Source organism: Passer montanus, unplaced genomic scaffold (assembly GCF_014805655.1).
Source record: "Passer montanus isolate IOZ18808 unplaced genomic scaffold, ASM1480565v1 scaffold26, whole genome shotgun sequence".
NCBI lineage: Eukaryota > Metazoa > Chordata > Aves > Passeriformes > Passeridae > Passer > Passer montanus.
The window spans coordinates 1789720-1805620 of NW_024367261.1; the positions used below are offsets into that span (position 1 = coordinate 1789720).

The 15901-nt window shown below is 44.2% G+C and overlaps 1 protein-coding gene across 1 annotated transcript in view; it reads left to right on the forward strand.

Moving 5' to 3' along the window:
- The first annotated feature begins 284 nt into the window (after positions 1-284).
- The window catches only part of BMP6 (bone morphogenetic protein 6), an 87101-nt gene continuing 71484 nt past the window's right edge, over positions 285-15901 (forward strand). The window contains exon 1 of the mRNA XM_039712056.1: positions 285-717. Coding sequence (XP_039567990.1) covers positions 291-717 — 427 coding nt within the window. The 5' untranslated portion in view covers positions 285-290. The remainder of the gene's footprint in view (positions 718-15901) is intronic.

Here is a 15901-nt window from a genome sequence, read left to right on the forward strand (position 1 = left end):
GCCCGCCCCGCCGGGAGGCGGGCGCGCTGCTCATTTGCCTTCGCTGTCAGCGGCCGCGCTCCGGCCAGCCCGCGGGGACCGGGGCTGCAGCCGCAGGAGCCGCTCGCTCGCTCTCTCCTTCGCTCGCTCCCTGGCAGCGAGAAAAGTTTGCTGCTCTTCACGCTGCTCCTTCTCCCTCCGTCCGCAGCCCCCGCGGCCCGGCGCGGATCCCCCGGGCAGGGGCATGGCGAGCTGAGCGGCCGGAGCGGGCCGGGGGCGGCCCCGCCGCACCTGAGCGGCGGCGGAGCGCCATGCCGCGCCGGCTGGCCTGGCTGTGCTGCTGCTGGGCGCTGCTGAGCGGAGCCTGCCGCCCCGCCGAGCCCGCGCTGCCCGCCGAGGGCGGGGAGCCGCCGCCCGCCGCCGCCGGCTCGGGCTTCCTCTACCGGCGGCTGAAGTCGCACGAGAAGCGGGAGATGCAGCGGGAGATCCTCTCGGTGCTGGGGCTGCCCCACCGCCCCCGGCCGCTGCCGCGGGAGCCGCCGGCCCCGCCGCCGGGACGGCTGAGGGCGGCACCGCGCTTCATGCTGGACCTCTACCACTCCCTGGCCGAGGGCGCGGAGGGCAGCGCGGGCGCGGAGAGCGGGGGCCGCCCGCCGACCCCTGCCCCGCCGCTGCCCAGCCCGCAGGACAGCGCCTTCCTCAACGACGCCGACATGGTGATGAGCTTCGTCAACCTGGGTGAGTGAGGGAAACAGGGAGGGAGTCCTGGGCTGCGCGGAGCCCGTCCGTCCGTCCGTCCGTCCCGCCGACACCCCTGGCCGGGCAGTGTGCACGGACGGGCGGGCGCTCCCCGGTGCGGCGCGACGGGGTCGGGGCTTTGCCGGCTGGGACCCACCTTGGAGTGCGCGGGTTTCGGCCAGGAGGGCAGCTCACTTCGGGGAAGGGCAAAACCTCTCGCAAACAGTAGAAAAAGAATATACCCTGGCTTTCAAAACGTTGGGGGGAGGGAGTGAGAGGAAGGAAGAAAAAAAAAGAATAATTATCTTTTTAGTAGTACTTGTTCTGATGGTAGTGGTCCGAGCCTGTAGTTCAGAATTAAGCACACCCTCCTCTGCTTCTTGGGCAGCCGAGCTGGGGTCATGCCAGAGTACAGGTTGCACTCACTCTATGCAAGGTCCAGCAGCAGAGATGCATTTTGGGCTTGAACAAAGTACAGCCACGCTACTTCACGGTGTCCTCGTCTTCTCCTTTTAAAATATTTTTTATTTGTTTTTGTTTTAAGGGATCAGAGCTAGTGCGGTGGTGAATATGTGTACTACTCTGTGTAGGTTATTTTGGTGATTGAGCACGGGAACGTAATAAAAATCTGTATCATGTGGAAATCTTGAATTAAGTTTTGTTAGATGTCAACCTGCTCTTCAAACAAATCATCCTGTCAGCGACGTGAAGGGCTCTGAGGCGGGCATTGCAGTGGGAAAGTCATTAAGTTTTTACTTAAAGGAGCTCTTAGTACTATGCAATTGTAAGGAAACAGTGTAATTAGATTCAGCCTAATGTGGAGAATGAAAATATTTCAGTTGGCAAATAGCAGTTCCTTTTTTTAGGGAATTCCTGTGAAGCTCAAGTGTCTTAGCCGGTCAGCTGAAGACTTTGCCTTTTTGCTTGTGCTGCCAGAGCTGTGTGCCAGAACGACAACAGCTTGTCTTGTTTAAAAACAAACAAACCAAACCGAATTTGTTGTGTGTTTACTTGTTTGGAGCAGGGGTATGTCACTGCAGCAGGAAATTTCTCGGAGCTCCCAGTGCTGGTACAGGTGTTCAACAGCTTTGTGCCACGATGTGTGCATCTAGAATAAGAGCTGATTAATTTTTGTAGCTGATGGAAATCATGTGGTAAGTGAGAAGAGTTGTAAATAGTTGGATTGCAAGTAGTTGAAGGATTTGTCTACATTGCAACCGAGGTGGCCACAACTCGTAAGGGTTACAGCTGAGCTGCCTTAGGCGCTCAGACCTTCCTGAGCCTGGAGCTCTGTTGTCTCCTTGTACTGCAGGTGTGTACCTCTCAGGGTCTCATCTGCCCTGTTTTAAGTCAGTTCGGGGATGTTTAGTGGTGTTGCCATCTCAGGGCTTGGATGTATTTGATTGAGACATCCTGAAATTGTCCATCAATGAAACTAGCATGGTCTGTGGTCTCAGCTCAGAAGCTGAGATCTGGGAAATACTGTACAGGTTTTAAATCCAAAGGACAGCTGTTTTTCTTCCCTCCCAGCCTCCCCAAACCTCTCTGTCCTTTGAATACACAGAGCTGCTGCTGCTGTCCCTGTCCTTTGCCTTGGGGACTTTCAGGACCTGTCCTTGGGGCTGTGATTTTAAGAAGTGTGGTGCTGACTGTGGCTGTCTATAAGCAACCCCCATATCACACTGTACTTGAGGGATGTGAAACAAGATGCCTGCAAGGGGCTAGGCAGTTCCCTAAAGAGCTGATTTCAGGAATAAGTGTGAGCATGTGGTGTTTAAGAAGGTAATTAGCTGTTTGTAAAGCACCAGGAGAGTATTATTAGATGGTATAATCTGAAAGTATGTGTTTCTTTTGGAAATAACCCCTCCCACTCATATGATTCAAATCACTTCTGATAATTTGGATCTAGACACTTATGTAACAAAGAAGAAAATTATTCATGTAATGTAGTAAAATAGTGCAATTGAAATGCTAGTTAGGCGTCTCAGGAAGCATGAATCAACTGTAGAAATTTCTCATCAACTTCCAAATCCCGAGTCATAAACCATAATGTCATTTAACGTGATTGTTTGTTACCGGAGTGTTGATGAATCGATGGGCTGGAACTGAACAGCTGTTTGGCTGTTTTCTGTGGCTTCTCTGACATACCAGGGATTTTTTGGGGTCTTTCACCTGTGTATTGACATTTACTTTTCCATTTAACAGTAATTCAGGTCGGAAAACTAGAGGAAGCCTAAGGTTATGTTCCAATATAGAAACCCAAGGTTTGATGGGAGAAAGCCAGCTTGTGATCTGTCAAAGTAGCTTATTAGATGAAGTCAGAAATGCAGCAAAAGAGAGTGGGATCACAGCAGAAAGGGAAGAATTCTTGATTTCAAGCACACTGACTAATCCAATGAAGTACATGTCAAACAACCCTGAAAACTCACAGCTGGAGTCTGCTTATAAGTGGACACTGCCAGAATTATTTCATTTGGGGCTTTCTGCATGCGGCCATATATACAGTTACTTCTGTTCCATTAAAACTGACTTCTGAAGAACTTTGTGTTCAACCATAAAGACTTCCCATTCCATTACTGAAGAGGCAACTAACAAAGAGATGCGAGGGGCCCCCGCTGCTCTCTCAGGGCGAGGAGTGTATGGTGTCACCTGGAAATGTAGGTGAATGTGGCTGTGTGGAAGTCAAGTCAGTGTGGGTGACCTGCCTGCAGGTGCTGATGCTGCTTCTGCTGCAGCTCAGAACCAGACAAAAGTTTGATGCTGGACAGCCATCATCCAGGTCAGCTGTGCAGAGGAGTCCTACTTTGTCATGAAAGTTTGCAGGTGTTATGTATAAAAGTTTGATGCATCTCGTTGTGCTGGAAAGCCGTCATCCAGGTCAGCTGTGCAGAGGAGTCCTACTTTGTCATGAAAGTTTGCAGGTGTTATGTATAAAAGTGCATTAATTTTTCCAGCCCTGTAGCCCGAAAAGGGTCACTAGCTTGTAGTCACTGCTGATTTTAAACATGCAGGGCTCCAGCCCTTCCTGACCAACTTACATCCTTCAGTCCAGGGACACAGCAGATGTGTTTTCTGTCTGGGGATATGTTCCCATATGTGCTCGGGGTATGAGTCCTCTTTGCAAAGATCTTGCAAAGCTGAGGGACTTTGCCTGAATAATCCGATACCTCACCAATGCAGGCTTGTATCAGCCTCAAAGGTGATGGTGCTCTTGGAGATGGTTTCTATTTCATTTTGGGCTTTTTTTTTTTTTTTAAGTGAAACAGGAAGGTCACAGAAGTGTGAAGGTTCTTCACACACAGGGAGTTGCTGTCTTACAGGGAGGACAGGAAATATCAGTCTTTGAAATGGAGAATCTGGAATTTATCTTGCTTACCTGGTGATGTCTGTATCATGGTGTGGGCAATGATTCCCAGAGGGGCTGATTATAGGGGAGCTTAGTGTGTCCAGGGTTTCTGGGAGATGCTAAGCACTTAGTTTTATGAAAAAAAACTGCACCTGGAGAGCAGTATCGGGGAGGAGAAAAGATTTTTTGTTCCCATTACAAGCAAAATCACATGAGATATAAACCAGTTCAGGTAATTTAGATAATAAATTTAATTTATCAGGTTAAATAACAAAACATAATTTGACAGAAAACATAACCTGTCCTTGATAAATCTGGTCCCTTTTTTTGGGAGACGATCCTAGAAGTGTCTGTTTGGGTGTTTTCATTAGGATGAAGTGTCCAAGACGTGCCTGTTTCTTTTCATTTCACACCTAGGAAGTCTGGATAGCTAGCACAGATGGAAACATCTGCATGGATTCACTGAGGAAGCAGGGTACCAAACTTCTGTGCTGTGGAAATGGCTGTACAGCAGGGTTGTGGGCTTGGGGTGGAGTGCATTGTGGGCCAGGCATCTTTGTGAAACTGTTCAGCTCTCCTTGTAGGAACAGCCTTGATGTAAATACGTGGCATGTCTTGACATAGTACTGTTGGGAGAATAACATCTATTAATGTTTCCTATCTGGAAAAGGTACCTTCCTCATGGCACGAGATAAGGTTATCTCCTCTTGGCAGAACAGCCTGGGGTTGGTATGGAGATACCTCTGGAGGCAGTGATGCTGGATTGACAGCTTGTCCCATGTTCTCAGGCACATCAGTGCTGATGTGAAGGGGATCTGCACTGCATCCTCTGCCTCACCAGCTGCTGTCTTCAGAGTAGTGCATGATGTGTGAAGCAGCAGAAAACAGGGCTCTCAAAACTTTGCTACTTTAACGGCATCCAGAATTATTTTTGTATCGTAGAGGGTGCTATGAAGCAATCCTGTGTCAGAACATGGTCTTCACCCATATCTTCCTATCCAGGCATCCACACTGAGAGGAAAAACAGCCATGCGCTTCCTACAATCAAACCCAAGGAATTCAGTGGCAGTCTGAATTTCTGCCATGACCTGAATCTGGGGCTGTTGATAGACATGCAGGAAAAGTCTGAACCCATCAAACCTGCCAGAGATAAGGATCATAAAAAGTGTGCTTTGGGGTGCGGTACCTGGTTATTCAGCACTGTGGCTTTTTGTAGCAGACTAACAGCACTGATTCAGTGTGCATCTACTTTTGGAGAAAGGGTTTTCCCTTTTATCATAAGACCCACAGGTCCCTTGGGAGGGCTCCATGCAAAAGGTTGAGGGGAATCTCACCTTTTGCCAGCCGGTCCTGCAAACAGCCCTGAAGCTTCAACACTATTTGAATTGGGATTGTGGTGGAAAGACTCTTCTATTTTTGAATCCCCAAACTCCAGGCAATCCCCATCTTCCCTGAAAGACTTCAAGTGTCAGCTGGGGCAAGGGTGCTTCCTTTCAGTGCAAGGAAATTGCCTGGAGGTAGATGTAAGACTTGTTGGACAAATACACACTCTCTCTCTCTCTCTCTCTCCCCTTGCCTATAAAGCTGCACCTTATGGATGTGATGTCTTACAAACAGGCTTTTCTTCTTTTTGGCAGTGGTGACCTACCAGATTTCCTTCTAGGAGTGATCTCGCACAATGATCCGTAGCACCTTAGGTGCAAGCAATATGCCTTTGTTCTGCACAGCTTTTCACAGGAGGGAAGCAGTGCTCCAACATCCTTACATGTGTTTCTAAAGCAGGTGAATTTTTTCATCTAAAGGATTTGATCAGCCCACCTGCCTTTTTCCCAGTACCATGCTTGCTGTTGGGAGATATGAAATTAGGCAACCAAGATGTATCAGGGTTGTTGCGTGATTGGATTGATGGGACTGTACCATTCATACTGTCATCCCATCTGTTTATACTCTTGGCCACGTGTTGTAAAGGTCAAGACATCTACTCAGAGGGAATAACTGGAGTGTGTGATGCTGCAGATCTGGCTGTGCTGCCAGCTGGCTGTGTACAGCCTCACTTGCTCGGCATGTGAGCAGTGTCCTCCACGTGTGTCCAGAGCAGGCCAATATTAGAAATCATGAAGCTGATGATGGGAATGAGTTTAATGACTTCTGCCAAGCCTTGTATAGTGGGCTTTGATGCCAAGACAGATCCCCAAGTGCCGAAGAGCAGCCTTATATTTGCTGTGCAACTGATGCAGCTCGAGATCCTCATTTATGTAATCTCCTTGAAGTAGCTGCTGCTTGTGAGCTGCCTGCTAGTGGGAAGCTGCCTAACAACATGGTTAAAGAAAGGGCAAATGGTCTTTTAGAAGTCCTTATCTCCTCTGGACTCGGAATTTGAGGAACTGTCATTCTTCTGTCTTTGGCTAGGAGCCTTGGAAGATGTGTGGCTCCTGGAAATGCTGCTCTTCAAAACCTGTACTGTTGAAATGAGTGGAGGGTCATGTTCATGTAAGCAGTTTATCCAAGTCTGACTGTCATCTGGACTAAGCTACTGGAAGCAGACAGTATGACATTAGTAGGATTATTTTCTGTCTTGTGAAAGCTTTTCAGAGCTTCAAAATTTACAGTCCTAGACTTCAACATTTCACACAAATTTTTCTTCCAGCAACAACAATAACAACAGCAATTTATTGTAATTTAAAAAGCTAGTATTGCCAAACCAGTCTTGATTACTTCAAGCCAAATTTTTTATCTGTAAATAAATGAAAAGTTGCATTTTGAATTAGAAACCCAGGTGTGGGACTGGTGGGTTTTTAAAAAAAAAATTTTTTTAAATAAAAGCAAAACTTTCTAATTCTTTCCCTCAGAAAAAAATTGAAGCTAAACCACTTCTTATAAAAAGGTTTTCTTTTTTGGCATTTTTTTTCCAGCTCAACATGGCTTTAGCAGAAAATCACTTGGGCAGCTGTCATGGATGTCTTGTGCTGAGCTCCTGCTGGGACTGCTTGCTGCAGGCTTGTACCTCTGCCAAGGAGCTGTGGATCCTTGCTGGGTCTAGCCCGGTGCATTGCAGTGGTTACACTCTCTCTTGTAGTTTTAAATATAAACTTCTAAGTGGTGTTTGTGATTTAGGAGGAAGGAAGGTGGTGTTTAGACTTTCCATGCCATGGAGTCACGATTCTTTTTAGGTCATCTTGCCTCATTGCTGACTTGTAGGGGGTTAGAGGAAGGTATGATTTACTTGGGACGTAAACAGTCCCATTGTGTGTTTCTGCTGTATCCCAGCAGATGCACAGCTATGCTGTAAAGTACAGCCCACCTCCTAATCATTTAACATTCCACTTGACCATTTATATAGCAGTGTGAAGCACTATTGCCCAAATAGAAAAATGGTTAATGGGTGAGAGATTCCCATTTGTTACAGCAACTCTCAGACCTCAGAGCCTGGGAGAAGGAGGTTCAGGCCTGGAAAACTGTCTTCTGCCCACCTGATTCTTGGAGCCTGGTGTTGGGTCACACCTCGATTCCCTGTTCTATGGAGCAGCAGTTTTGAACTCAAAGAGGGTAGTTTTAGAGTGGATAGAAGGCAGAAATTTTTCAAACAGCAGTAGTGAGACACTGAAACAGGTTCTCCAGAGGAGCTGTGGATGCCCTGTCCTTGGAGCTGTTCAAAGTCAGGTTGGACAGGGCTTTGAGCAATCTGTTTTTCTGAGCAGTGTTCCTGCCCAAGACAGGGACTGATCTGGATGACTTTTGAAGATCCATTCCAGCCCAAACTGCCTAGAATTCTAAGTGGGAATTGGGATTCTGTAGCCATGATATGCTGAAGATGAGGAGACATGCCTGAAAACATTCAGTGAGTTGTTTCTTTCCACCTTTTTTTCAGTCATGGCTGGCAGAGGATGAGGAGTGGTGCCTTCTGCAGAACTGCAGCCCTTGCAGCAGCGGTGGCTGGCAGCAGCACACTAAGTGGCCTGGTGCTTTGCACCCAGAGCAGGCTCCCACCCAGGGGCTTTGGGAAGGGCATGTGGCTGCAGCTGCTGCAAGGCTGTTGCAGGAGGAAAAAAGCTTAATTAAAGAAGCTGAGTCCCTGTGGATTGCAGGGGTGTTTAATACCTCGTAATGGACTTTGATTCCTAAAAACTGCTGTGGATTGGGGCTGGCATTTCCTGAACTTTCAGTTACTTAAGAAACAGTCTTGTAGTGTTGGGTAGAGTTTTGGAATGCATTTTTTTGTTTGTTTGCGTTTTGGGTTGGTTGGGTTTTTTTGGTGATGTAATGAGATTATTATTTTTTTGTTTTGTTGTTAAGGGCACAAAGATTTTGACAGCGCTGCTTTCAGCTCTTTTTATTTTACGTAGCAGTGTTCATCACAGCACAATGACAGAATTGAATCAGTGCTAGCAACAGTGGGAACTTTTGGCAAAAAAGGATAATGTAGACAGAGCCGAAGTGTTCTGCTAACTAAAACAGTAGCTGTATTTTTCAGAGAGCTAGACATGACTGTTTTGATCCAATGTGGTGTTAATCACAAGAATACATAACTGCTTTCCTGTGAACTTTCCCCTTAAAAATATCCAATGATATCACCTGATGTTTTGCACTAATGCTCAGTATAACCAGAATTTAGAACAGCTGGCTCCATATAAACTTGGAACATTCATAGGTCAAATATTAGTGTATAAATAAAAACATTTTAAAATGAAAACAGAAGCACAGTATTGGAAATATACTGAATGTGCAGATGTACTTCATGGCTTGAATAGCTTTACAAATTAAACAAGACAGTGTTAACACTTGTTCTGAAGAGTCAAATTTCCTGATAGTAAATGAGGGAGTGTTTTCAAACAGTATTCCAAAGATGTGTTATTCCATGTATGTTAATGGTTGTTTGCAGTGTGAGAAATGTATGAATTGGCTATTTGAAACACTCTTCTAACGAACATGTATTTGTTCAACCCAAAATCTTGTCAAATGGAGATCTACAGTGCAGGCTGTAAAATGTGCCATGCTTAAAGCATGCACAGAGATGTTTATGTTGAAGTGTACTGCTGCAGCTTTCTTATCTTGTCGCTCACCTCATCGTGTTCACGTGGCGTGTATGGTCAAGGTATTAGACACTCTGTTTGTACAAGGGCTAAAGGGTGACATAATGTCTATTGAAGCACAAGCATTAGGCTCCACACCAGGCAACAAAGAGCACTTAAAAAATGAGAACAGATTAGAGCTCGTGAGCAGGGTCTGATAGTTACACACATAAGCCAAGAGGTGTTGGAGGGAGGAAAGGGTCAACAGCTATGGTGTGAAACAGATGTGCCTCCTTGCATCCTTGTCTCTCCTGGGCTTTCCAGACCACTTGAGAGAGAAATCCAGAAGAGTAAAGCTCTTAGCAGTCAATTCCAGTCTTTTTACAAGGAATAAAATTATCCAAATAAGTTGGAAAATAAGGTTTAACTGTAACTAATGCATACAAGATGCAGACTTGTCTACTTTTGCCTTTGTAAACTCTGTAATAATACAGAGTTGTTTGAACATGAACATTGCTGCAGCCTAACATCCATATTTTCAAACTGCTTTAAGATATTTGGATAAAGGTGTTCTGTATCAGGGATTAAAGAAATGGTCACAGCTTGAATTCCTCATGGCACAGAGGTGCAAGCTCCCTCTGTCCAAATTCAGATGAGCAGAGGTAGAGGCAACACTCTTTAATCGCCAGAAGCTCTGCAGGAAAAAAGGAGGAGAGGCATTTCCTATGTCACTTACCATGGGCTTCCCGTTCACGTTTCTTCACTACTTTTGGCCACACTGGTGGTGTGATGCAGGGAGAGGCCTTACACACTTTTAATGTACCTGAGCCTTCATAATGATGTCAGGCTTGGTTCTTCAAAACATTCATGTGCAAGGGAGAAGCTTCTCTGCAAGCCTTGACATGTGCACAGTTTCATGCAAAAAAGTAGGAGGATAGTTTTAAAATTTAAGCCTGGTTTGAAATTCATGTTTTAATATCTACACAAAGATTTGATTCACAAGTACAAAATCCAGGTGCTCAACTTAAATGATGAAGTTTGGCAAAGAAACCCTTCATTTTAGAAAAACAGCAGCCTCTCTTGCCCACAAACCGTCATCCTGAGACAGCATTTCAAGCATGCAGACCTTTTTGCTTAATTATTGTAACATCAAACATCTCTGACATGAAAGGGACCAAGCAGTGGCTATGCAAGATAATGACTTGTTTATAAAAATAATTTAAACAACATATGAAAAGGATAAACATGCATGTCCTGCCAAAATTCACTGTATGTTCTGCAGGCTTTGGTGATTGTGAATCTCTTGGCTTGCTCTTTAATTTTTTTTTTTAATTTTTTTTTAAACCCACAAAGAAAAAAGGCAGAGGGGGAACGGAATGAAGAGAAATGAAGGGAGACTTTAAAAAAAAAAAAAAAAAGAGAGTTCTCATATTTAAGAAGTTCCAACTTATTATGCTGTGGAAGATAGCTGGAGAGAAAATACATTTGTTTAATGTACTCCAATAGATTTTCTCTTTGAGATGTCTGTGTCTTGTCTCTTGCATGTGATAGTTTTTACATTTTAATGATTGTAGCAGCTGTCCTGTCCAAAAATGTTCCATTCTGCAGGATATGTAATGCTCGTTACTTGCTAGACAACATCAAGATACTACTCTGTCTCTTATTCAGAACCTCAAAACACTTCATAAACATTTAACTCTCAAAGTGTGCTCTGAAAAATGCAAATCACTCTTATACTGATTTTCCAAATAACTAAGCTGAGGCTCAGGGATTATGACTGGACCAGGACTGTGATGAGATCCCTGAAATTCTTACTTCTGGTCCTGTAATCTCACCTGTTTTACTGATCTGGCCAGTCCTCCAGTGGCTCATGGAGCCAGTGAAACAAGAGAGTCTTATCTGGTGACACCTGGCTTTTTTCAGGTGGCACTGTGAATCACCTGGAGCCTACAGGTTCTCACTTGGCTTAGAATTTGTCTTCCTGCTTGTGAGCCTTGCTCATCAATGTTGCACAGTCTGTGCCTTCTGCAGCCATACTCCATTAGGAATATGGCTCTTCAGACATGCTTGCCAACAGCTGAACATAGGAGAGATGAGAGAGGTCACAGGCTAGCACATGTTTAATTTGAAACTATTGGAGAGCCTGATAAAGGTTTGATTGACTTTTGATAAAGCCCACGCTGCAGGGAAGCTAATAGTAGATCTTCTTCTGAGTTAGCTGGGAGTTTTTTGAGAAACTTCCCATAAAAATGCAGTGTAACAGCTGAAGTTGGTATAATGACTCCTTTATGTTTCAGAAGCTATTGGGATTGGGTCTGCCTGATACTGTTGCTATCTCTAGTCTCAGTAAAAGCAGTTTTATAGGGTCCCAAAACAGTCTGTTGCTTCTGGCAGCTGGAGAGCTGGCAGCTCCGATGCACTGAGGCTTGAAGAGATAGTTCATTAATTCATGGCACTTTCCAGAATAAACATGGCAAACCTCCTCTGAAATAACAGACGGTAAATCCTCCTTGTCACTCAAGACTGCACATTTGTCTTCAGAAGGGGGCTGTGAAAGAAGCTGTCCATCTCCTAATGAATGAAAAAATAAATAGAAGAAGAACTGTGCATTGTGTTGTACTTGACGTAGTGAAGCTTCAGGGTGGAATAACAACAAACCTTTCCTCCCTTCTTAGCCCTGTTAATTGTGGACTGAAACCAAGCAATGCCCACTGGGCAGGCTCTCAGATGGCATAAACTGTCACAGCTCTCTGCCAGGGATCCCTGTTGGGAATGACAGCACTTTTTGCTGGGTCTTTGACTTGTTTTGGGAAGGTAGGTGTCAGCATCTCAGCTGCAGGTCCTCAGGGATGGGACCTCTGGTCTCTCTGTGCTGGGAGGCTTGTGAAGGTTACTGCAAGCTGGGGTTGCTCAGAGCGCACAGATGTTTTGTGCAGCTTGTTATTTTCTATGTTGGAGGTTATGAGTCAGAATACTGTTACCAAAATGTTTATGTGAAATCATTTCTGAGTCATATATTTGCATCATATACAACCTGTCTGACAATCAAAACATTCAGCGCTCGGCTAATCATTATACGAAGTTTTCCAACACTCTGCTCCAACATAACATAATTACACAGCAGAGTGCAATATATTACTTTGACAGGGTTCTTCATGCATCTTGTGATGTCAGAACATCATCATTGCTATTATTTTAAATTATCAGTTTGTTGCATGAAACAAAGTTAAAAATAGTGAGAGGCAGTTCCTCAGAAGTAAAATGCTGTGCAAATATTCCTGGCATTTTCAGTCCCCAAAAAAACATTTCAAGAGCTTGCATAGTACTTTTAACTTTATTCTCTCCATAGAGGTACTTGATCAGGACTTATTGGTTTAATTGACAGATTAGCTGTGGATATTTGTCTGAAGAAACTGTTTGGTGCCTGTGGGACTGTTTGGTAGTTTCTCTAAAATACATTTTTGAAGATAGAAGCAAAGTATTTTTACCAGCCTGAAGTCCCTAAACTACAGTTTAATGCACTTTATGTTTGTCTCGTGTGAGTTCTAACATAAGTAGGAATTGGTTACAAATGTGTTCTGAATTACTAGGGCGAACATTTAAAATTACACCTCAGGTGTGTGAGGACTCGGCAGGTGTGTTTGCCACCATGTTCCAGTGATTTCAGTAACTCTTCTTGAACAGTTTATTCTAGAGCAGGATGGGGAAAACTGAAGTACCCCCCAGCTCTGTGCTAGGGTAATGGTCAAGGAGATGAAAAGGGCATAGGGGCAAAGGGCTGCTCTTTTGCTTGTTTTGAAATACATGTCCATGAAAAAGCACATGAATGTTCAAATAGAAAATTATGTTAGGGCTGACTTGTCTGAATTTGGTTTACAGTCTTTTCAAATTGGCTTTGGGAGCTCAGTTATAACTGTGAAGGGCACAGGCAGGTCCCTTTAAATATAAAATATTGTTGCATTTCATTGCTGTTTCTGAGCTGGCAGAGTGAAAAGTGCAGGATGGATTATGCGGACATTCTTTATGTTCCTAGTGAAAAAAAAAAAGTATGGACAATGCAGTAGTGGACTTTCCTGGCTACAGGTGACTGGGCTGTGCTTAGTAATTAGGGAGCCCACATTAGGAGCAATAAAAGCATCCCTGTGTAGTATTAGTGAGCACCATCATTGCTTATGCACTCTCCTTGGCCAGCGTCAGTGGCAAATACATAATTGGTCTATGAGGACCAATATATTGTGAAGTGTAGTGGAAAATGCCAAAATAAAATTTCAGTTGGATGAAGTCCATTTGTCCTGTGCTAATTTCTAGCCCTGTAAACAAACACAGCTGCTGAACGTAGAATCAGTGCTCAGAGTGGTTAAAAACAGTGATGCATTGCTAGTGAGATCACAGCAGAAAAAAATATGTAACACATGAGGCTGCAGTAAGGATCCAGACTATCCTTAGCTCTGAATAATTGTTTCTGTTCATCTATTTATGATGCTTAGAATGTGAAGATTACTGTTGACTGTCAGACCGTTCATCTGGGACAGAGTATCAAGTATTGATGAGCCAGTTGTCATGAACTTTTGCAAAAGAGTGAATTGGCAACCAAAGACTTGACGAATTTATATGTATTTATTTTATACTTCTCTCTTTTATATGAATATATCATCCCTTTGGTCATCTGGGATTTGTTGTTATTTGTTTATATATATGAAGGATCCATGCAGGTAGCTTTGCCTGCCACTTCATCTTAATTAAAATGTCCTTAGAAGTACTGCAATACTGAACAAGGAACGTGAGATTTCAAACATTAGAAATCTCAGGGTCAAGCCTGCTAGGTCATTGGCAAAGTAGCAGCACTTACACTGTAATTTGTCTCATGGCCTAGTTATATGTTTTGACATCCCTGAACTGACTAATTGCTCTGGGGGAAAAAAAAAAATCTTGGTTACTGTAGTAGAGAAGTTTCCAAACTCTTCTGTCGATCAAATCCATTATCTAGGAAGTGCTGCATGGTCATCCCCAGAGCTAGCAGAGAACACCATCTGTTTTAAAGTTTTGTGCTTTTTATAGCCATTTTGGGGCTTTGACTCGTGGTAGGTGTGTCATCTCATGCTTTTGCACAGCACAGGTTGGTGCCACCCTCTTCAGAAGCCTCCTGGGGCTTGAGGAATAATTGGGTGTTCGCATTGCTGTGTACTGGACTCGTGCCATCATGGATTTTGTCATGTCTGCAGAGCACGACTGGGGTCCATCAGTGGCCTGGGTTCTGGAAACTCTCCTAGCCCCTACCCCAGCTCAACTACAGGCTGGCATGGAGCATTTAAATCTCAAACTGTCAGTCTGGCACGTTCCATAAACACTAAATTGACTCAAAGTGGCTAGTTTTAGTGCTATAAAACATACCGTTCAGGTATTATTGCCAAGGAAAAAAAATTACCTGTAAATAGCAGACTTACAGCATAGGGGCTTATTTCTGCGCTTATGCTTTTTACATTTCCATTTTTGCACCACCTTGGCAAGAAGTGAACTTAAATGTCAAAACTATTTTTATGTAAATATATGCATTATTGAATCTCTTACTCATAAAGCAAATAGTACTTTAAACCCACACAAAACAGTTGAAGCTATATATATTTTCTCACTACTGAATTTGGCTTTTAATAACTTGGAGTGAACTGTCCAAAATAAAGTTAGGAATCAAGGGCACTTTATTTTCCAGCTAGCAACATATGTATTCTTGGCTTTGCACTGTACCAATTTGAGATGGAAGAAAACCTGGATATGTACTACAGATCCTCTCAGCAATCAAGAAGAGAGAAATATCATCGTTAAATAAACTCATTATTTTAAAATTAAAATGTTCTAAAACTGTATGAAGCTACAAAAAATATGAAGGACTATTAAGAAACTGTGGAGGCTTTGATATCAAACAGTGGTTTTCTAATGTGCTTCTCCTGCTGGAAGTGTAGCCTTTTGCCAGAGTCAGAGGCAGTAGTTACCCAGAGAAAAGATTTCCCTGTTGCCATTTGAGGAGTAAGGACAGCAAAACTTGCCCTCAGTACATACAAAACCTCAGCTGAGGTTAGGGATTGTGTACTAAGCCCAGGTCATAGTGGCCTGGAAGGAGATGCTTGCTGTCCTTTGTGGGTTTCATGGTTTGCCTCCATGTCATGGATTTTCTTGCCCCCCTGCCCTCTTGCCTGTGGGAAGTTACTTGAGATTGGTTCTGGATGCCGAAGACAAGGTGGGAAAAGTCACATCAGGAAGTCATGCAGACAGGAGCTTGGTGCTGGAGGATACATGGGCAGTGCTCTGCCACAGTGTCCTGGGGAGATCCAGCTTATTGCTGTCTCACTGCTCCCTCCACATGCTCACAGTCAGAGCTGCTGTAGCAGAGGTCTCCACTGGTTTTGCCTTGCCCTCTGCTGCAGCAGGAATTCCATGAGCATGTGGGAAAGTTCAGGATAACTGGGATGCAAAGAAGCAAGAAAGAAGAAAAGGGGAATCCTCAGCAGAATTGCGTGTGATCTGCCATTCTAGATTTCAATTCAAGCTTTTAAGTCAATTATCCAGCAATTCAGATAATTTCTGGCTGGGTTGCAGGGTATTTTCCTGCCACTGTGTGTGGCATGAAGGGCACACATTGCTACTTCTGCCCTTTCTTGTTGAATAAACCCAAGCTGTACTTGAGGAGAAAAAAAATGTTGGAGTGTTTTCTGGGGCAGCTGAGCTGTGGAAGCTGCTTTGGTTATCTGAGGCTGAAGTACATGTGAAGAACAACTGAGGAAGACCCCTGAAAAAAGCCAGCCCTTGGAATGTTGGATACAATCACAAGCAAAAT